Source organism: Protobothrops mucrosquamatus, unplaced genomic scaffold (assembly GCF_001527695.2).
Source record: "Protobothrops mucrosquamatus isolate PMUCROS unplaced genomic scaffold, P.Mucros_1.0 scaffold_198, whole genome shotgun sequence".
NCBI lineage: Eukaryota > Metazoa > Chordata > Lepidosauria > Squamata > Viperidae > Protobothrops > Protobothrops mucrosquamatus.
In genome coordinates, this window is record NW_015386274.1 from 240,207 (window position 1) to 262,955 (window position 22,749).

General features: G+C 41.6%; 1 protein-coding gene across 1 annotated transcript in view; it reads left to right on the forward strand.

Moving 5' to 3' along the window:
* The first annotated feature begins 4,849 nt into the window (after nt 1-4,849).
* GPR143 (G protein-coupled receptor 143) overlaps nt 4,850-22,749 on the forward strand; it is a 37,578-nt gene continuing 19,678 nt past the window's right edge. Inside the window, exons 1-7 of the mRNA XM_015825402.1 lie at nt 4,850-5,093; nt 7,562-7,671; nt 17,171-17,265; nt 17,896-17,988; nt 19,589-19,698; nt 19,892-20,000; nt 20,720-20,837. Of these exons, the coding sequence (XP_015680888.1) occupies nt 4,850-5,093; nt 7,562-7,671; nt 17,171-17,265; nt 17,896-17,988; nt 19,589-19,698; nt 19,892-20,000; nt 20,720-20,837 (879 nt within the window). The remainder of the gene's footprint in view (nt 5,094-7,561; nt 7,672-17,170; nt 17,266-17,895; nt 17,989-19,588; nt 19,699-19,891; nt 20,001-20,719; nt 20,838-22,749) is intronic.

Here is a 22,749-nt window from a genome sequence, read left to right on the forward strand (position 1 = left end):
GGTTTTTTAGTGGTTCTGGAGATTATGACTAACGAGACAGCGCTAGCATTAAATAAGTTGGCTAAACAGAATACCCAAATGAGGACTGCAATTTATCAAAATAGGTTAGCATTGGATTATTTATTGGCAGAAGAAGGAGGGGTCTGTGGAAAATTTAACTTAACCAACTGTTGTCTGCAAATAGATGATGAAGGGAAGGCCATTGAGGAGATAACAAACAGGATGAGGAAAATAGCCCATGTACCAGTCCAAACCTGGACTGGAATACTTGATGATGGGGGATTCCTGGGAGAAATTTTTAGAAATTGGAAACAAGCTTTATTCACGTTAGCAGTAGTATTTTTCAGGTTAATGTGCTTACCCTGCTTGATCCCTGTAATAAGAAGTATTGTACAAAATACAGTGGAGGGAATGCTAAATGCAACCAATAAGAATGACAAGCAAATGCTGATGTTAAACAAGGTAACTGAACATACTACAATACTTGACTTCAAGAATGCCGAGGAGATCTGGGAAAGTTTAAAACCATTTGAGAAAAAGTTTTATTTTTAAGTTAGTATAAAAATAATAGAAAGGGTGGATTTGTGAGAAACAAAGAAATTTAAAAATAAAAGGGTTACAATTGATTAATAATAAAAGGATTAGCCAAGCCCTGCACGTAGGCACTAGATTCCAGGAGGCTTGGCTATAAAGATACACTTAACAAGACAAAAGAGTGGCAGGGGGAAGTTCGAAACAATGTAACCAGGGGGAGGGATGATGTATTCTGGCTAGGCATCTCGAACAAGATTGTGGCCTCTGAAGTCCTTTCAAACGGGACCGAAGGGGAGGGGACAGGGGCATTGCGATAGAACTGTATATAATGTTACGAGTTTGAATGTTTGAGTGTGGTCTCTGGTTTAGAACTTCCTGTTGAAGCTTCTCTGAGATCCACCGTGCTTTGCAAACTGCTTTTTTTCTATTTTCTGCAGAATAAACTCTTTTCTTACCAATCCAATTTTGTTGGTGTTTTAATTCCATTTCCAACACCAGGAATCAAGACTGACTTGAAGGCACTAAAATGTTACATTACCTCTCCCTTTGTTCAAATAATGCTCAGTAGGTAGAAACTTACTGTTTTACAAATGAGGGCAAATTTATACAGCATCTCTGCCCTGCTCTGTGTGGGGTCTTCCATGGTAATGCACTGCAAACTATTGCCATTCAGGAATGCACATTGTGTGTTGTGCTTTAGGATGTGGAATCCATGAAAAAGGTGTGCCAAGACTCCAAGTAGAAAATGCAGGGCTACCATGTATGTGGGATACACATGTCAACATTGCACGAAGATACCCATCCCCACTTGCCTGCAGCCACTTAATGCCATGCATATGAACAAGGTCTGGCTCATGGTCATCACTAGACACCAGCCACTCCATTATCACATCTATTGGCTTGGACTTTGTCATGCATACGTCACAGTGACATTGTTCAGCATTTCTGAGGCAACATGTACCATACTAGATCACAAATGCATTTGTGATGTCTGATAACTCATTCTTCCAGTTCTGTCAATACCATAATACCAGGACTTCTTTGCAATTGCTGCTTCCATACAAATCAAGGAATCCCATTGCCATCTGTTTCCACTGCTACTCCATACAGTGAATGCTAAGAATAGTTGGAATGGACGCTCAGTCTCAGCAGAAAACCAATCTCTGGTGGGGTTGCTGCAGCCACACATATTGTTGGATACCACTATTAGTATGTAATTGGACCTGATTGAAGAAGGAGGAGAATGACTGCTCTTCTGTAATTGTTGTGATACCTAGAATAAAAGACCAGGATCTCCGGGCTCTTAAAGATGGCAATTCACAGGGTACAATTCTGTGGTGAGCTTGTGTACATGGGAGTTAGAAGAGAGATCCCTCAGAAGTAGCAATGGTGATTATATCCTACATTAACAAAATGGTGGAGTGGATTTCATTGATGTGGTTGTGGGACAGGGAACGAGCAAATATGAAAGGCAGGGATTTATATTATGAAACACATTATGTCATTGATTTTGTTTGCTGTTGCTATGAGTGCTAGATGCCAATAGATGTTGCACTGTGAAAGATGGTCCTCTTAAGCTCGTGTCAGTTATGCATGACAAACCCTAACTCTTAGTTAACAGAAAGTCTAAAATTATCGTCCAATTCATTTGAACCATAAAACCCCAACAAATCCTTAGTTAAAGGAAGCATATAGTAACTCATGCATCTATTTTTACTCTTCAAGGTATCAAAACTTTCCAGAGCAGATAGAGCTATAAATGAGTCCTTCAAAATAGAAGCAGGAATGAAATGAATAAAGTCAAACATTTTTTCATAATATCTTTAATTTCCTTGTTTTTGAAATGTCACTGAATCCAATGGAAAACAATTAGAGAAATCATTCTTCTCTTTATATTAACCTTTGTTCTTTAGAAAACCTCTGAACAATCTAATCTCAAAGCTGTTGCTGCTACTGTGTTTCCCTGAAAGTAAGAACTACCCCCAAAATAAGCCCTAGCATGATTTTTGGGGGTGGGCCTAATGTAAGCCCTACCCCCAAAATAAGCCTCAGTTTTGGGGCAAGGCACACATCTAAAAATCAAGCTAGGGCAGGTGTGGGGGTGTGGAGCTGCTGCACGCACCCCACATCCACTTATCTTGCAGCCAGGCCTCTCCTTACTGGCCCACTTCTTCTGCAGCATCCCCAGGCTGCATTTTGCAGTCAGAGGCTTTTCTGGAAGGCCACTGCAACCAAGAACCAAGCTATGGACTCAACCCATAGCTCGGTTCTTGGCTGCAGTGGCCCGCCAGAAAGGCCTTTGACTGCAATTAGTTACATGCTTACTTAGAAATGAAGAATTTATTTATGTATGTGGCTATATAAACACACACACACACACACACACACACAAGAAATACAATCCCACTCAGTGAAAGCAGTAAAATAGAATTTGTGAACCATTATTTAAGATGAAAGTGTGACCAAATCCATGGCTTGAAAATTATCTTGAAGACAAAATTATTCAAAACCTTTGCCAATAAAAAATAGAAAAGAATGTTGACAGTAAAAATATAATCGTGGACAGTAATGTCATAGACTAAACTACCATAGCTTGAAGAGCATTTCAGAACATCGCAACCTACTTCAGGAATGTTATACTTTAATTAATGTATAATATGTGTGCTAACACAAGGTTTCACAACTTGCATATTCAATGCAAAAGCAGTACAGAAGTAGAAAAGTATACAAATGCTTAACATAAGATGTGATAAGAAAAAAAATTGACTCCACCAATAGTCAAGGATATACATTGTAATTGAGTAACCTCACAGAAATGACAATGGATTGACTTCATTATACAACAACAGATCAGTGTCGGACAAGAACAATTCTTGATTGGATACATGACCTTGAAAGACCCAGAAAACACCCAAATAAATGCTTGAAAAATAATGTGACTCAATTTGAAGGTGTTAACTGGAAACTATTTGCAGTCAGTTGAAGAGGACTTAATGGACTGATTTGGGCTGATAATGATATGTAAAAATAAGTCTTATCAACTAAAATAGACTTCAGTACTTATCATTGAACATACTCTTAAGATGAAATTACAAAGAACAGACTGAGCAGTTAATTAAAAAGAAATACCCAAATGCTGGGGTAAATTCTGGCCTTTAGTTTTATTTTTTTAAGAAGACAAACTTCTTAAAAGGAGACAACTTTCCAGTCTACTAACTTGAATATAGTGCTATGTTTTTTAAGCTTGACAACTTTAAAATAAGTGGACCAACTACCAGAATTCCCTTTCCAGCACACAAACTAGGGAATTCTGGGAGTTGAAACCACAGACCTTAAATTTGCCAAGTTTGAAAAATACTGATCTAGTGACAGGTTACTGAGCCTAGGCTGCAAAAGCCCAGTAGACATCGCTAGACAGCTGCAGTGACATAGAAATTCTACGTTGTCATTATCTAGCTTTCATATGGATTTCTGAGCTCAGATGCGGTATGATAGTACAAAGTGGAAATTCAAGATGCAGTTGATGGAGGAATGAGGGTGAGGGTTCGTTCTCTGAGTTTGTGGGTTGGTTTCTGAATGTTTCATTATCAGGTTAGCTCACATCTTCAGCGGAGTTTAAGGGATATCAATGTCAGTGTTCTGTTTATAAGGGCTTCAGGCATGAGTGCCTCAAGTGAGGGTCTTGTGATGGGTTGGTTACATCAGGTCTGGGTCACTGGGATGTGAACTGCTTGTGTGGGAGGGGGGTTGTGTGGGTTGGTTGAGGGTTGGTACTGTCTCTGGTTAGCTGTGCAGTTGATTTGGATTCTGAGAGAATGAACTTCACCCTCATCCTACACCCAAGCTACAGATATTCGCTACTATTGATGGAAGAATGCTGAAGCAGTAACTAGTGGGCCTAGGTCAGATCACGTGACCCCAAATCTCAAGCCTTTGAAGTTTTTCAGGAGTACTGGAGTACAACTACCAGCCAACTTTTAAGGTAGTCAGGATTTCAGGAAAGAGAAAGAGATCTCCCAACTGTAAAAGAAACACACGGAGGGATCGATGCTACAGCGAGTTACACTAAGGAAACACCCAAGAGTCATTGATGAGAAACGGTAATCTTCTGTCCCCAATTTACGAAACGGAGGCGGAAATGGCAGCTCCAGGGGCTTTAGTCGCCACTTCGCCACATGATCTGGCCATCGCGTGACTCCCCAACTCTAAGTTGCAGGAGGAACAAGACGGAAAGCCTGCAAGAGCTTCCTACGAGCAAGCGAAAGCGTGTGGCCCTTCGTTCCACTCCGACCCTCTAGTCTCCCCCAAACTTGCTATGGCCTCTCCGAGGCTGGAAACCTTCTGTTGCCCCAACAGGGACGTCTCCACGCAGCTTGTGGTGTCTTTCAAGTCAGAAGTCTTTTGCGGGGTTTGCCTTGGCAGCGCCTCTGCCGGGATTCTCTTGAGCGCCCTGCAACTCCTCCCGAAGAAGGATCGGGGCTCCGGAGGAATTTCCAAGGCTTCCTCTTCCACCACCATCCTCCTCCTCATCTCCGCCTGTGACATGCTGGGCTCTCTGGGTAAGAAGGTCACTTCTGGTGAGATGGGCGACTATATACATTTGATAACTAAATCAATCCCACCAAAGAGCAGAGAGAGAGGAAGAGAGACGGAGGGGCTGGGAGAAAGAGTCTCTCTTCCAGCCGCCTAAGGATATTTTAATACAAGACTTAAGGTAGACGGTGATAGAGAAACGAATAAATAAGTAATAAGTACTTTGACAATGCACATCAATGGTTTGGAATCCAATTGATCTTCACTAGCATTGCAGCCTAGTTTCTGCTTTGTAGGTGATTTTAAGTGGACTTACTCCTAAGTCAGGAAGTATGAAATTTCAGATGTTTAAGACTGAATCTCCTTTTCTACTCATTAATTCTTGTTCTGTTAGCAGTTGGTTTAGTGGAACTAAATACACCACACAATACTTGGAATATGAAATTGTAATAGGGAATATTAAAGCAGGGGGTTGGACTAGAAGACCTACAAGGTCCCTTCCAACTCTGTTATTCTTAATACTGTATATATTATCCTAGGACAACAGTACCAGTAAATTAGCTCCTCTGACATACATAAAGAAAAACAATAGACAAATAAAGGCAACACTGTCTGGTACAGTATGTTGAAATTTATTCCTGGACTTTCTGATATGCAATAAACCATTATATGTTATTTCAAAGCGAGGTATGGTATGTGATTTGTATTTGTGATTTGTATTGCATTTGCTGTCACTTCATTTTAGTATTATATAAAAGCCAGCTGCTCTGTTGCCTAATTGGTTTGTCTACTAGTATGTAAGCATTCTTGATCCCCTTTCCACAATACTCAAGACTCATAATTTGATAAATCTGAAGCCAAATAGAAAAACCTGCAATGACCAGAATTGTTCTTAAACTTGTTCTGAATACACATAGAAATATCTTTGGATATGATGGGAATTGCTTCTTAATCCACATGCAGTTGGACTTTGTATGCACTACAACAAAGTAATTTTTTAAAAGATAAATTACTGTTAGGTAGATGAAATAGTAGTGAATATTAGTTATTTCACAGTTGAACCATAATCTCCAATGAAAAACTGATTAATGTGTTAACAGTGACTCAGACGGAATATGAAGGAAATTGAATCTACTGCATTTTTTCAAACATCTTTATTTAGATATAGATTTTGCTTTTCCAGTATTTGTAATAGTTTGCTAAAAATTCCCTTTAAAAACCCTCTCTTTTCCCCTTGTCTTATGAAAGGTATTCATGAAAGCAGAATGGGAGGGAGCAAGGGAAAGAGAGCTCTCATTGACCTATTTATTTTCACTGCCACATTTCCTCTGAAGAATTTGACTAAAACTATTCAGTTTTTAATCCCTTACATGTCTCAGTTCATGAATGAAATCTATCCTTTCAGATCTAGGCATTCACATGACCATAGTGATAATTTGAAAGCTGGGTCTGCTGGCAAGCATATGATTTTTCCCAATCCTTCTCCCACAACACAGCTATAGAAGACAATTCCCATTAATCCAGTCAGTGGTTCTTGCAGTAGTGTGCAGTCTTACTGTGACAAAGGTCACTGAGAATGCAGATTATTCCATCTTTCTTTCCAGAAATGGCTAGGATTGGCCAGAGAACTGACGGGATTCTTATATTGCTGATCCTTTCCTTATTAGCCAGGCAGGCAGCTGTGGACCAGAAGATGGAAGGCGGAAGTGTATGCATGTGAGGGAGTAAAACTATAGTATTTCTAATCCTGATTCATACCAGTTTCTACATTTTCTCTCCTAATACATACACAGAAGCAAAGTTGCCAGAGGGATCACCCACCCTTTAACTGTCAGATCAAAACCTTTACCAAAATATCACTTGAGAAGGAAAATACACTCCCATTGTAATAAAAATAGACTTTTAATGAAAGATAAAAACAAAATCAAAAGAGATGGGTGTTCTCAATCCTGTCTAATCTCACATAAGACAAGGGGGGAGAAAAAATAGGTAAAAAGAACTTTTCCCAGTCCTTAAGGCCACACCCTGAGTTACATGGAAATAAGCCTTGGAAAGCAGAACAGCAGAACCAAATCCTTATCTATCATCTACCTTTTTCCTTGATAGCTGCTACTGTTTGTGTTTGAGGAGAAAAGGGGGACAGAGAGAAATCACTGAAATAAAAACAACAAAAATATTTGGAACATATATTTTAGAAAATGTTTTCCTCTTTCAAGGGTTTTTGAAAACAGGAACCAAACATAAAAGGGTCTTAGAATGATTAGCAACATAAATAGAATATAACACTAGTTCTAAAAATGGGCAATTATCCTTGGGAGATTCAAAATAATTCAGAATAGAATAGCTTCAAGTTATAAAAGGGAAAAACAATTCATCATAGAAAACTGAATGAAGTCTCATTTTCTTTTTAATACTTTTGGAAAGTATAAAACAACATGAATATTAAGGTGGTCAGAGTTGTAGCATTAATATGGATTTATTCTCTTCCTTATAGGTATAATCTTCCGATCTATCGTCTGGTTAGGGTTCCCAGACTTTGTGGCAAATATATCTTTAGTAAATCAAACTGATATATGGCCTGCTACATTCTGTGTAGGAAGTGCGGTAGGTATAAATGAAATGAATGAAATTGCTGCTAGATTGTATTGATATCTTTCTCCTTTGAAAAGATCAGGATAGAATACTTGGGGAATGTTCTTATTCTTTCTAACCCAGAGGAATATTGCAAATAAATAATTCAAAGATACAGGGATTCTGTCTGCCTATTTGTACAGGAAAAGAAAGGATCACATTTGATATGGGGGCACAATAAGTAGATTAATGAAATACCAAGCTTAAAAATGGACCTGATCCGCCCTTTGGTTGTAGAGAAAAAAATAACTGGGGTGCTGTATGCAAACTAAACTGGAAATTACCCACAATAATGTTGCAAGTTACATTCCTCCAGAGTATGGGCAGTAACTTGGAATGTTGGTAATTGCTCCATTTGAAACCTTCCTCAGGTGTTGGTCATGTGATCCCAAACAAGAGCTTTATATGGCCTGCTCTGCTTATGCTTCCTAGTGCACAAACATGCATCCCGACTTATGACCATTGTTGATAAAAAGATTATAAAGCATTCCAGAAGACATGTTTCTCATGCTTTTGTTTCCTATTTTATATTGGTAAAGTGATTCAATGTGTGAGCTTTATAATGGAATGGAATAAGTATGTGACATTTCATGAAATGTTCACTTTTTTAGTGTTGGTTTATGTGCAAAGGCATGCAAGAGCCAAATCCACATATGTCATAACTATAAATAGATAAAAAATGCTAGTGAAATCTTCTCCTAATTAATATCCAAAAACTTATTCTGGAGTCCCATAAATACTGCTACAGTAACTGGGGTTGATGGGTGTGGTAGGCTCCATATCATGAAAAAGGTTGCAGAATGATCTATGTATTGCTAATTCAAATAGCCAGAAGAACAGGGAATAATCATTATTTTTAGACTTCATAATGGCATCTGGAAATCATCTTGGGAAAGAGGAAGAAGAGCCACAGCCTAGCCCTAGACAACAGGATGATAAATGGGGTGGAGAAAGTATCAGAAGACTAAAAGTGAGGGATGTGAGAGGTACTTTCTGACTTGTAAGACTCTGTAAATGTATCCTTACAATAATGACAAAATTAGTATTCATGGTTGTTCTTGTCTGGACTGTCTCAAACTAATAGATATGTATCTTTTATAATAAATATGAAAGTAATATTAGACTGGTTTGAAACAAAACTCTTCTCCAGCCACATTCAGGACCGATCAGTAACTACTTTATTTCCTGAAGTCATACAATTTCTCCCAATACAGCTCTTAAATATTCTGAGTTGAAGTTCTACAGCGTTTCTTAATATGAGTGTAAGGACCCACCTCACTTTACATCTTAAGAAGACAGAACTCTTGGAATATCTCTTCCAACAGGCATCTTTATTAAGAGAAAATGATTGCAGGCATGCTAGACAGGATCTGGGGGATTCTGTCCCATCCTTCAATGTTTTGAGTGTTCCCAAGCAGCCCCCACCCCACAGTTCTTCCGGGCGACAATCACTCATCCTCTTTTCCAGATCCCAGGCGTTGCCCTTTTCCCTCACTGCCGGCAAAAGGGAGACTTCAGAGAGAGAGTAGATGAAAGGCAATGGCCATATTTATTTATTTATTTATTATTTCAATTTATATCCCGCCCTTCTCCCGAAGGACTCAGGGCGGCTCACAACATTATTAAAACAAAGAAAGACCCACACACCCCACCGAATAAAACCAAATTAAAACCAAAATTTTTATGTTGTGATAATTAAAATTTCTAAAAAACCCAGTTTAAAAATCCTCCCTAGGCCAGGCCNAGTAAGGAGATCCGGAATAATCCGGATCTCGGGGGGTAGTTCGTTCCAGAGGGCAGGGGCACCCACAGAGAAGGCCCTCCCCCTGGGGGTCGCCAGCCGACATTGCTTGGCCGACGGCACCCTGAGGAGACCCACTCTGTGGGAGCGTACCGGTCTATGGGAGGGAATCTGTGGCAGAAGGCGGTCTCGGAGGTAGCCATATTGTTATGGTCAGTCCTTTTGATGAGAATCAACATCCAGTCACTTTGTAGTTTAATGAAGGAAGTGAGAGTCATAAAACCCCCTTGCTTATCCTCCTCCCCTTTCGTAGTATGATATAATCCAGAGAGAGTAAGAAATGGGTTTTTTTTCAGAGTAGGTAGCTAGAAATGAAATATAATTGGATTCTGAAAATGAGCTTTTAAAAAACTTTTCAGGCAAATCTATAGTGAGCTCATAGGTTATAGGATTTGGTAAATGTGCTGTTATATTAGTTCTCAGTTTTTATTTTTTATGCTAGTAATAACAATTTTGTGACTTTTGCAAAAATGCATTTTTATATAAATAAAAAACAGGTGATGGTCTAAAGCAGCAAATCATATGCCCATTTATTTAGTAATAATCATCTTGAATGTACTTAACTTCTGCTCTTCATTTAATTTTTGTTAATGTTTTTAGAGCAGCATTTGCTTTCAGTTGGGTTTCTTAAAGCTGAATTTCATTTTTTTCCTTTGAGAAAAAAAGTTTGACTTTCAGTATTGCATGCAACATGATTAAATTATAACTTTCTGTAGGTAAGCTATATTACTCTTTGGCAATAAGGACTAAAAAAAATGTAAGACGAAAGTAACTTAAGTAAAAATAAACAATTGAAGGAATTGACGTGGAAGTCAAATAGAAATAAAGTTTCAGACCAGTGTAATATGCAGTTCCTATGAGCAAAAATGCTAGACTTGTAAACATTAAGAACTGATAAATGATCTAAACAAAATGTGTGAATTATGTGCATGCCATGGAATTTAGTTTGATTGAAAACTGCATATTCTAATTTCCATCCAAGAGAGAAATATGTGCAACCAAGTTTAATATATTTAATAATTTTGTCATGAAGTACAGTCACTAGTCCTGAGTAACCAAGATTATGAAAACCACTCTTAGTTTCCTTTAATTTGACTTCTCAGAGTATGCCGTGCTTAAATAGCTTTTTAATATCTTACTGTTCTTTTGGAGTAAAAAAGAGAATAGATTGTACATTTGGATTGTGCAGAATTTTGATTCTAAAAATTCAAGCACCTGTCTGCATCTCTTTAAAGTAGCTGTGTTTTTTCCTATACTCATGGCTATTGGTGAGATCAGTGGTAAAATTCTGGAAAAATGTAGATATGGTAAAGACCTGTATTCATGCTCTGACACGTTCTCCAGCATGATTGGATGGAGAATCCACAAATGGGTTGTCTTAATCTTCCTGCTCCAATAAGACTAAGTCTGAAGTGTAGATACGCCTCTGCTGTGCCATTTGCACCCCAGTTTTAGACTTAGTCTTCAGCTCTACTGACGCGTTTTAAGCTCTTGGAGCAGAAAGATTAATTCAGGTTCCTTATAAATTCTCCTTTGAGATCTTAAATTTTTTTTCATGCTAGATTATATTATTGGACTTATTAATTATAAAAAGGGTCCTACCTTAACTCTCTTGCAGGCGGCTGCCTGCCCCATCTGAGCCAGCAGGCTCCACACGGTAATCGTGTGTTGTTCCTTTCCCTGAGGTAGGACAATTAGTTGCTTTCCTGCAGGCCTTTTGCCTTCAGGCTTCAGGCCCTCGCCGATCATGACGAGCTCACGGGGATTGGCGCTGCCTCTTCAAAAGCCGAGATGTGAATTGAAGCCTCCAGCAGCACCAACGGCCAGCTGATCGGCGGGAGAGGCCGAAAATTCAAATTGGAGATCGGCGCGGCTTCTCCGAACGAGGAGAAGCGATTTGAAGCCTCCGGCAGCACCAACGGCCAGCTGATCAGCGGGAGAAGCCGCGACGCGATTTGAAGCCTCCAGCAGCACCGACGGCCAGCTGATCGGCGGGAGAAGCCGAGACTCCGATCGACGATTCCAGATGGCCTGAAGCTCAGCGCGACTTCTCCTCACCGGTGAGCGAGTCTGAGTGCCGCCAAACAGCTGATTGGTGCGGAGGCCCGAAAAAGGGCCTGTCAGGTCAGCAAGGCCTCCGGCTTAGTAAAGGAGCCCAGGAGCTTCCTCCTGGAACGAGGGCTCGATCTATTTGCCTGACAAGCGTGAGGCTTCCAGGCCTCTGGGACTCAGCTGGGCCCAAGTTAATTGCAGGCCTCAATGGTCGTTTGGCGTGCATTTTAATTGCGGCCGCCATTTTGTGCCGGCCGCCATTTTGAAACAAGATTTCTGAGGCCTAGCCATGCTGCTGACTGTGGGGTGGGCAAGCTCGTCCCTACAAGGACGCACTGCCTGGCGATTAAACCCCACCACCACCACCCTCACCTGGATTGCAGAATCCTTCGTCTGGGCTCTTTCAGTGGGTTTAAAGCGCTTGAGGGGGGGCGCCTCACACTGAACAGAGCCCTCAGAAGCCTTGCCTCAGAGATAGTCAAGCATCATGGCAGACCCGACGTCATCATCCACTGAACTCTCCGCAAAGAGGAAGCAGGGGAAGAGTTCATCGAAGGGCAAACAGCCCTCCAAACGACCCAGGTCAGACAGGGAGCCCACCATTCACCATTCCACATTGGAGGGGGATTCCTCCAGGCCAAGGTCAGCTAATATACCCCAATTAACTACTACATCTGGAGGGTCCATATTTGAGCCCCTATCTGCTCATTGCAGTTTAGCCCCAGGGGCCTGGTCTCCCCCCAGGGAGGTGACACAGTCTCAAGCTAGCTTATCAGGGCTACATTCAGGGACACGGGGTAGCTGCACAGGGCATCCCTCTAGCTGGGCCTCAGGCCACTTTTACACCTACTGCAGCTGGCCTACGCCCCCCCGAGGTATAGTCATTAGGCCCTGAATGTTTCCAGGCTATGATAGCTCAGGCTGTGGCCCAGTTCATGGCCTCCTCCGGGGCCCAACACCCTCCTTAAGTCCCCACACCATCCCCACGGTCCCTTAGCTATCCTGAGTCACCAGAGGACGTTTCCTCGGACTCAGAATCCGTAGGCTTTGACCATTCAGGCCTCATCCTATCGGATGACGAGGGTACATCTACATCAGATCCGGCTCCACCTGTCGGTCTCTTTGACCATTCCCTTTTCAACTCCTTGCTACTTAAGGCCTGCACCACAGCTAACATCTCTCCAGAGCAGGAGGCCCCAACTCCTCCTGCATCAAAGGACCCCAATCCAATTTATGCTGAACCGGTGGTACCGCAGAAGCATATCCCTTGTCCCCCGTTCTTCAGCAACACGGTGCTGAAACAGTGGGAGAACCTGGGCTCTATCCCCAATCTAGGTTCTACAGAGAAAAATTCGTTCAATGTGGCTCCTTCCTTCACCTCATTGTTAGAGGTTCCCCAAATTGACGAGCCTCTGAATTCTCTGTTTTCGAATACAAACATCCCAGGGGACATAACTGAGGCCCTTAAGGCAGAGAACAAAAAGATTGAAGCTGCCCTACGCAGGTCGCATCAGGCGTCGTCCTGGGCGGTCAAGGCCTCCACATCCATGGCCTTCTTCGCTCGGGCTTCAGTACTGTGGCTACGTGAACTTCAGGACATGATTCCACGTGACCAGGTCCGGGTGCACCAAAACCTGGGTAAGTTGGTAGCCACATCGCAATACATGGCTGATTCCTCCCTTCATGCCGCCAGATACTCTTCACGGGCCATTGCGGCGGACATCTCAGCCCGTAGACTTGTGTGGCTTAAGAACTGGCGGGCGGACCTAAAGGCCAAGTGGCGCCTAGCTACGAAGCCTTATAAAGGGGGGCATCTATTTGGCACGGCTCTCGACCCTTACCTAATAGAGGGCAAGGACAAGTGCAAAACCCTTGTTAACACTGCCAGAAAGGGAGACAAGCGCTCAGGAGCCAGGTCAGCACAGAACTACTATCGTAGGCAGCACTTTCGGCCAGCTTCCACCTGGGACTGGGCCCAGGCCTCTCGCACCTCCTACCAAAGACCTGAGTGCCAACAGGACCGTTCCACATACAGAAACTGGCCACAAGCCCAAGCCAAGCGGCCCTTTCGAGGCATAGGAGGACGCTTCTTCAAATGAGGCAAGTGATTCCACAGGCTCCCCTCCTATAGGAGGCCGGCTGTCCCTTTATTCTGACATATGGGCAGCCACTACCACGGACTCATGGGTTTTAAACACCGTTACTCAGGGTCTGATGCTGGAGTTTTGGTCCAGTCCACCCGATCGATTCCGATCTTGCCCCATCCCCACGAACAGCACTAGAGCGGCCCTCATGTCGGAGGCCATAGCTCACCTTTTACAGATTCAGGCCATAGAACTGGTACCGCAGGACCAGGAGAGACGGGGGTTCTACTCAAATCTTTTCGTCGTTCCCAAATCTTCAGGAGGCTGGAGGGCAATCTTGGACTTAAAAGGTCTAAATTATTATCTGAAGTACAGGAAGTTCAAGATGCAGTCTCTGCAGTCAATTTTGGCTAGCATCAGAAAAGGGGACTTCCTTACTTCAATAGACCTAACTGAGGCATATTTGCATATCCCCATTCTCCCTGGACATCGCAAATTCCTCAGGTTTAGTTATGCCCACCGACACTACCAGTACAGGGCCTTACCATTTGGCTTTTCTTCAGCACCTAGAATGTTTACCAAGGTACTGGCTGTACTGGCCGCCCACCTGAGACAGTCTCCAATCAGAGTCCAATGTTATTTGGACAACATATTAATACAGTCCTCCTCCTACCAGAGCGCTCAATCAGACCTCGCTCTTACTATCAGGACCTTTCAGGAGCACAGGTTTTCTGTCAACTTCCAGAAAAGCCACACTGTGCCCACAACTCAGCTCCTACACCTAGGGGCAATTATAGACACGAGCAACTGTACGGTCTATTTATCACAGGACTGTCGGGTCAGCATTCGGGCCCTTGTCCATCGGGTCCAAAGAGCCAAGGTGGTCACATTGGCCTTGCTATCACAGCTCCTTGGGAAGATGGTGTCCTGTGTACAGATTGTTCCGTGGGCACGCCTCCATGCCCGGGAACTGCAGTGGCTTCTTCTTCCATTTCAGAGGCTACGCATCAGCTCTTCCAACCAGAAGGTTCGAGTTCCGTGACCGGCGTTGAACTCCCTTCGATGGTGGGCCTCCCCAGCACTGTCACAGGGCACAGAGTTCAGAGAACCAGCCAGAATCACCCTTACCATGAACGCCAGTCTATTCGGCTGGGGAGCACACCTCCAGTCGCATTGGGCTCAGGGTCGATGGTCCCAGGAGGAACTAAAAAACAATATAAACTGGCTGGAACTCAGGGCCATACGTCTGGCCCTACAACACTTCAGCGACATAGTAGCAGGACAGCATGTCCTGGTACTTACCGACAACATTGCTGCCAAGGCACACGTCAACAGACAGGGAGGGACAAGGTCCAGGCCTCTCATGGAGGAGGCCCAGTTGTTGGGGGTTTGGGCGGAATTGAATCTTGCTTCCATCAGGGCGGAGCACATATCTGGAGTGGCCAATCAACAGGCGGACTCCTTAAGTAGAGCCACTGTGGACCATGCTGAATGGCGACTGGACCCGGAGGTGTTCCAGGAGATCGTGGACAGGTTTGGTTCCCCAACCTTAGACCTTTTTGCTTCCCCAACCAACTCCCAACTCCCCAGATTCTTTTCCAGGTTCCCGTCTCCGACAGCAGAGGGGACGGATGCCCTCCACAGCCCCTGACCAAGGGGACTACTTTATGCCTTTCCTCCCCTGCCGCTCCTTCCCGCCACGATCCGGAAGACACTACACGAACGAACGGAGATCCTGCTGGTTGCACCGCACTGGCCGAGACGCCCGTGGTTCGCCGACCTGATGGAGCTCTCCGTCTCCCCTCCGTGGAGGATCCCAGCAGGTCGTATTTCCCTCACTCGGGGAACTCCAGCACCTGGACCCGCAGTGGCTCCAGCTAACCGTTTGGCACTTGAACGGCGGGCCTTGAGCCGAGACTCATATTCGTCGAGGGTGATAGCCATGATTCAACAATCCAGGCGCCCCTCGACAAATAGAATATATGATGCCACATGGAGGAGCTTCTGCGCTTGGTGTTCAGGGCATAAGGTAGAACTCTAGGCTATCTCCGTGCCGATTGGAGTTTCTAATGGATGGTTTGGACAAAGGGCTATCCCTGAACACCATCCGTAGACAGGTTGCAGCCCTTGCTACGGTAATCACGTGTGACAATGCTGTTCCTCTGGCACACCATCCTATGGTTCGCTCCTTTTTGAAGGGAGCATCCAACGCAAAATCACCAACAGTACATCGATACCCCTCGTGGAACCTTCACCAGGTCTTACAGGCACTCGTTTCATCACCATTCGAACCTATTGCCACATGTTTGTTTAAACTATTGTCTATGAAGATGGCATTCCTCGTTGCGATCACCTCGGCCAGGCGGATCTCAGAACTGGCCGCCCTTTCGGTCAACAAAGAACTGTGTGTTTTCCATGCGGACAGGGTTACCCTCAGACTAGACCTTTCCTTTGTACCTAAGGTTAACTCCTTGTATCATAGATCCCAGGAAGTGGTTTTACCAGACTTCTGTCCTAATCTGTCCAATGACATTGAAAAGCAGTGGAACACACTTGACGTACGCAGGGCCCTGCAATGTTACATAAACCGGACTTCGGCCTTCCGTAGGTCCGAGGCAATGTTTATATCCTTTCAACCTTTGTCCATGGGGCAGAAGGTCTCCTCCTCCACAATAGGGAGATGGATTAGCATCGCCCTAGCATACCAAAGTCAATCATTGACAGTTCCTAGGCATATAACAGCCCATTCCACCCGGGGCGCCGCTACTTCGGCGGCTTGGGCAACCCAGGCATCCATAGGGGAGATTTGCAGGGTGGCGGCATGGTCCTCGTCCTCGTCCTTTGTCCGTCACTATAAGATTGACAAATATGCATCTTCCGATGCCTCATTTGGTCGCAGGGTGTTGAATCATGCATTGTCATCTAGCGGGACCCAGGCCCAGACTGATTCCCCCCCTTAGGGACACAGGGCTTTGGTATGTCCCATTTGTGGATTCTCCATCCAATCATGCTGGAGAAGGGGCGTTGTATTACCTGAACGCCTTTTCTCAGCACTCCCTCCCATTTGGGGTCTGTGGGCCCTGGGTCCGGTAGTAGGACAGTATACGCGTCGGACTAACATCTGTGTATCGCCTTAGTCTCAAACTGGGGTGCAAATGGCACAGCAGAGGCGTATCTACACTTCAGAATTAGTCTTATTGGAGCAGGAAGATTAAGACAACCCATTTGTGGATTCTCCATCATCATGCTGAGAAAAGGCGTTCAGGTAATACAACGCCCCATCTGAAACATTTATTTTTCAAATTAGTTGAATTTGAAGCGCTGAGCAAACTTATTACTGTACATATATTTGAATTTAGGAAGAACGTGCTACTCATGGGTAGATGGAAATTATTTGATCCAATTTTCTTTGGTGTTTTGTTCTATGTAATATACTGAACACAGCTGGACATAACATTTCAGACTTACAAGTAACAATATTTCAATAATCCTGTTGTAAGTCCCTATGATACATGATTTTCTGTTTGTTTCTCAGATGTGGATCCAACTTTTGTACAGTGCTGTCTTTTGGTGGCTGTTTTGCTATGCTGTGGATTCGTACTTGGTAGTTAGAAGATCAGCAGGAGTAAGGTATCACAAATGAACATTATATTTTAAACATGCGGTATCTTCAGGATGACATATTTTAATGGTTAAGTGCACATTTAAATAGCTTTATCTTCATGAATATGGATAACGATTTGCTTAATAATTAATATGAGAGCCAATTTGGTGTAGTGGTTAAGGCATCAAGGTAGATACCAGGCAAATGTGAGTTCAAGTCCGGTCTTAGGCACAGAGCCAGCTGGGTGACCTTGGATCAATCACCTTCTCTCAGCCATAGGAAAGAGGCAAAGTCAAACTATTTCTGAAAAACTTGTCAAGTAAAATACAAGGACTTGTGCAGGCAATATCTGAGAATTGAGCACAACTGAGCGGGGAAAAATATATTTCTTTGCTATTTAATATTTGCTATCAACATTTAATTGGGTTTTATTCTGTTTAGGTTTGCTATAGAGTGTATTTTCATATTGATATTTTCTATTATTATATTGTATTGCTTTTAGAGATGTAAACTAAAACTTTTCGAAAGCTTATCTTTGTATTCTTTTTTCACTATCAGTTTAACTTGCCTTGTAATTTATATGAAAGGAATTCATATAATTTTTGAAGTTGACAAGGAAAAATATTCACATTTTATTTTTCTGTACAATATTCTAGCACTATTGTGTTGTACCATATGATGACATGGGGCTTGGCAATTTTGCTGTGCATGGAGGGAGTTGCTATGCTCTATTATCCTTCAGTTTCTAGGTAAGTAAGTGATGGGAAGACTTGGAAAAAAATGGAAAAATTGAAAAAAAAACAGGGTTTCCCCCCTCCCCATTTTCCCCCTTTTTTCCAAAGCCGTTTGGAAAAAAATGAAAAAAACACCTGTTTTTTTTTCAATTTTTGCAGTTTTTTTCCAGGCCTTCCCATCTAATATTACTAATGTTACCTGAATTTTAAATCATTCCAGTAATTTGTTTAAATTAAAGGACACTGAAAGCTATTGGTTAGGTCCATATTTATTAAAAGGTAGGGAATCTAACATTTGAAAGCCGGCTTCATTGCCCAGGTATACAATGGAATCCAAGCTTATTATGTTGTTCAGTTTTGAGGAGATACTTTTCCAGAGTCAGGAATTTGTAAGTGTCCATAGACAACATGGGAATTTGCACGGTGGAGAAAAATAAGTATATACATGTCAAAAGTAATTAAAAGACCTGACAATATTTACTTGAGTAAGTCTTAGGGTCTAATGAATGTTATAAAGAAGACCCTGCAGAGCAAGGTCTTGTGACAATACAGTGCTAATGTGGATATTGACAGGAGTCATTTTTAGGGGAACCTAAATGCATGCAAATGTTACACCTTCCTCCCACTACTAGCTTTTGTTATTTAACTTTTGTTATTTTTCCAGAGAATTTTAATTTCACAAAGGAACTCTAGTATTAGGAGGCCTGTGGGAGATGGGGAGTTGTTAAAGCAGTGAGAAGTGAAATTTGTATATGGAAAAAGTAACATCCTTTTTGTTTGCTGATTTTTTTTTGTTCCCAGTGTTCTCAAATTCTCAAATGAGCCATGTTACCAACAACCTGCTGTATTTGTATAACCAATTAAACCATTAAGAAACATATCACTCTGGAATTGCAACTGACTCTATGTCTAATTGCTGTGTAATGAGCAAGGAGGACATGAGAGAAAAGAGGAGATGAAATAGAGGAAAGGTTATAAGAGAGAACGAGTGATCTCACAAGTTTGGGATGTTGTCTTGCTCACTTCTTTAGTACAATGCATGCAAAATTATTGCAACCTTCAACTTCTGCTTTTATATTTTACTAGCTCTCTGCCCCGATCACATTTAAAGATATTTTATCTGAATGACTTAAATGTCTTTACTTCTCCAAATGCAAGTTATGGAATCAGTTGTTCTTTTCCACATAGAACATTAGAATATGTTCATACTTAGCCTTTTGGGGGTCAATCAGGTTAACATTAATTTCTTGCATTAGGCCATTTTTCAAATGCATTTCAATCCCTTTTCCTATTTTTCTATAAATTGAATCAATTAAGTGGCCTCCTGAAAGCTTCCAGCTTCATATGATTTCGCAATATAATCATTCTTTGTTTGAAAAACAGTCAGTTACTGTACTATCACTGTCAGTTAAACAGTATATATTTGTTCACACAAATACAGCCTTCTGTCCAGCTAGCAGTCGATGCTGCCATACTGAAGACACCTATTCAATATATTCCTATAGTCGCATTGTAAGCAAATCATAAGAAATCTTCCTTGATTAAGCAGGAAGCTTTTTCCAATTTGGGAACAAATAAATCAGAATTATAATCATCCGCTCTCCCTATTTTACAGTTGTGAAAATGGATTGGAGCATGCAATTCCTCATTATGTCACCACATATATTCCACTGGTGCTTGTTTTGATGGTCAACCCAATTCTTTTCAGTAGAACTGTTGTTGCTGGTAAGATTCCAAATGGCAATTAGATTTTTAATAGGAAAAAATGAAGATTAACAATTCTACTTACTAGGAAAGGGGGGGGCAGATCCATGGTATATTGCCTTCTTCATTCAAAACATGGCAGGCTTGCTCTAGCTAGGCAGGATCAGCTTCTTTATTGAATGAATATACTTCATTTCTGCTTTCTGCTTCTCAGTTGCATCTTTATTGAAGGGAAGGCAAGGAATCTACACAGAGAATGAAAGACGGCTGGGGACAGAGATTAAAAAGCGTTTTTTCAAAATTATGATGATCATAATTGTTTGGTAAGATTAAAAAAATTAAAGGAAACTTTTCAAAGGCAGGCAAATACATATGTTGGATTTTTGGCTGAACTATGTTTATTTTCTTGATATGTAAGTGCTCCACTTCAATTTTAATGTAGTATTATTCCTATTATAACTCAAAACTTTTTTTAATGTTGCCTTTGACAACAGTATGTTATCTCTCATATGTGGTGGCTGCAGTGGTTAGAATGCAGTATTGCATTCAGCTCACTGCCAGGAGTTTGATTCTCACTGGCTCAAGGTTGACTCAGCCTTCCATCCTTCTGAGGTCGGTAAAAGGAGGAACCAGATTGTTGGGGGCAATATGCTGACTCTGTAAACCGCTTAGAGAGTGCTATAAAGTGGTATATAGGTCTATATAGCTTGATATGAATACTAAATATTCATATCAAGCTATAATACTAGACTGAGGTCTATACAGCTTGATATGAATACTAAAAAATAAAAAATCCATTTTATAACTAGAGTTATAATAGTACTCTAATTAAAAACACATTATTTAATAATTTTTATGTACTTCTGTTTCTTTGAAGGAATTCTAACAAAATAATTATCTGTACTCATACTAATATTTATTATCCCTGAAAGGAAAACAAGTAATGTTGATAGAAAGTTGTTTTAATTTTGCTTTGAAAATAACAAATAATTATAAAGCTTTCTGTCTTGTTTTTATCCATAACTTTTTACATTCATAAAAGCTGGTCATCAAATATCATAAATGAGGGTCTTCTGTTCTACCTTGAAATGCAGCCAGATATCAGTGGAAGCTCCTTGAAAAATATCAGAACTGCTGCACTGATCACATGGATTATAATGGTATGAACTTTTCTAGTTGGTTTGCACATATATATATTTATGTGCAAGCAGCTTTGTAGGTGCTTTATATTGGGAAATTAGTTATGTAAAAGCAAATGTTTCATGCTTTAGGTGATTGCTTATATGAAAAGAGCACAGTAAGGGGAGGGGAAAAAGGAGTTACGGATGGAACCTGGGTTGCTTTGTATGAGTCATCATCTAGGAATTAATTTTTTGCCATCTTATGCCTGGTACCAAGACCTGATCTTTTTGTTCTGGAAAGGTATAAAAGGTGGAAGACATCTTTCCTGGTTGTTGCCTTCATCTCTCTACCAGCCACAAAGAGAGATGGGGTCACCCAACTCTATTTTGATCAAAATAAAAGTTGTTTGCTTGCTGAAACCTTGGCTCAGGAGTTTCTTTGGCTCTTTTAAGTTCCTGAGTAATGCTGGGACAATTGTGAGGCTAAGTGGAAAATCTTACAACAATTTATATACAACTGTGGTTTAATTAACAGTAACTTATTTAATAATCTGTTATTGTTGAGTTTGTATAATAGTGTTAAGCCAATCTGTGGTTTTGGATGTCATATGAGTCCAGCCATGCATATATATTAAAAGTTTGTTGAGGGGAAAACAGATTCTAAGATATTTTAAAATAGTTTGTATATACAACTTGTATATAAAAATATATGTATCCAGTGGTGCCTAGAAATTTGTGAACCCTTTTGAATTTTCAGTATTTCTACATAAATATAACCTAAACCATGACCTGTTCTCCACACAACTAGATAAAGAGAACTCAGTTAAACAAATGAGTCAAAAACATTATACTTGTTCATCTATTGATTAAAATGATCCAAAGCCACATATCTGTGTGCATCTGTGAGATTCAAATATGTGAAAAACCAGTTCTCTGTGTGGATGCTGCTTCCGGAAGTCCATTCTGGGCCTGGGCAAAGTGGTGTAAACGGGCTGAATCCCACCAGTGTGTGTGTGGCAAAAGTATGTCTTTTATCTAGTTTTAGGATTTGTGTGGAGAAGAGATCATGTTTCAGGTCATTTTCAAAAGGGTTCACAGACTTTTAAGCATTACTGTAGTTGTATTGAAGTATTTATATCAGATGAGTCATATCAAATTTGGTTCCTAAGAACGTCTTTGCCAGTTTTTCCTTTTTTTTCTTTTATATTGTAGCAACTATACACCAAACATTTGTTCTTCTTGTCCTCTGCCTCCTGCTATCATTGTCTTGCCTCTCCTATGTGCTTTTGATGTCATTCATTTCCTGTGGACTATCTCTCTTTCACATTGTTTGGCTCTCTCCCCTTTTTTGTCTGTTTTTTTAGCTGGAATTTTCTTGTGTCATTCATAGCTATTTTTCTGTATTCTTAGCAGGGATTTGACTTTGCTAAAAATCTCATTCCTACCCTAATGTTGTTTTACTTGTTCTGCCTTCATATTAGCCAGCAACTCTATAAAAATGGTCTTCTTGGGCATGACCAAAAGGTCTTGGGACTTCTGGGGAAGCAATGGTGGACTGAAGATGATTCCGCTTTCAGCAGAGCCAATGGTGAAATAAGGAGCTGGCAAATGGATTGGCACCTCAAAATTCCATTCCAAGATGGCGGCCACAGAGGAAGCATGGTTACATTGTGGGAAGAGAAGTTGCTATTAAACTAAGTTATCTTAAACTAAGACAAAACAATAGGAGAAGAGGGAAAGGGGGAAAGATAAGTCAGAAAAACAGACTAGAGAAGAGAAAAGGAGAAGAAAGATCTGCAGAGCAGAATCAGCTGTGGGGCGTAGAGGAAAGCCAACTGAGAGCAGCGCAATGACTAGCAGAGAGGAGAAACAGGAGAGCCAATGAGATTGTGGAGAAGGGAGGAGAGCCAGCCAGGAAGAGAAGAGGAGAGCTTACTGTGAACTATCCAGG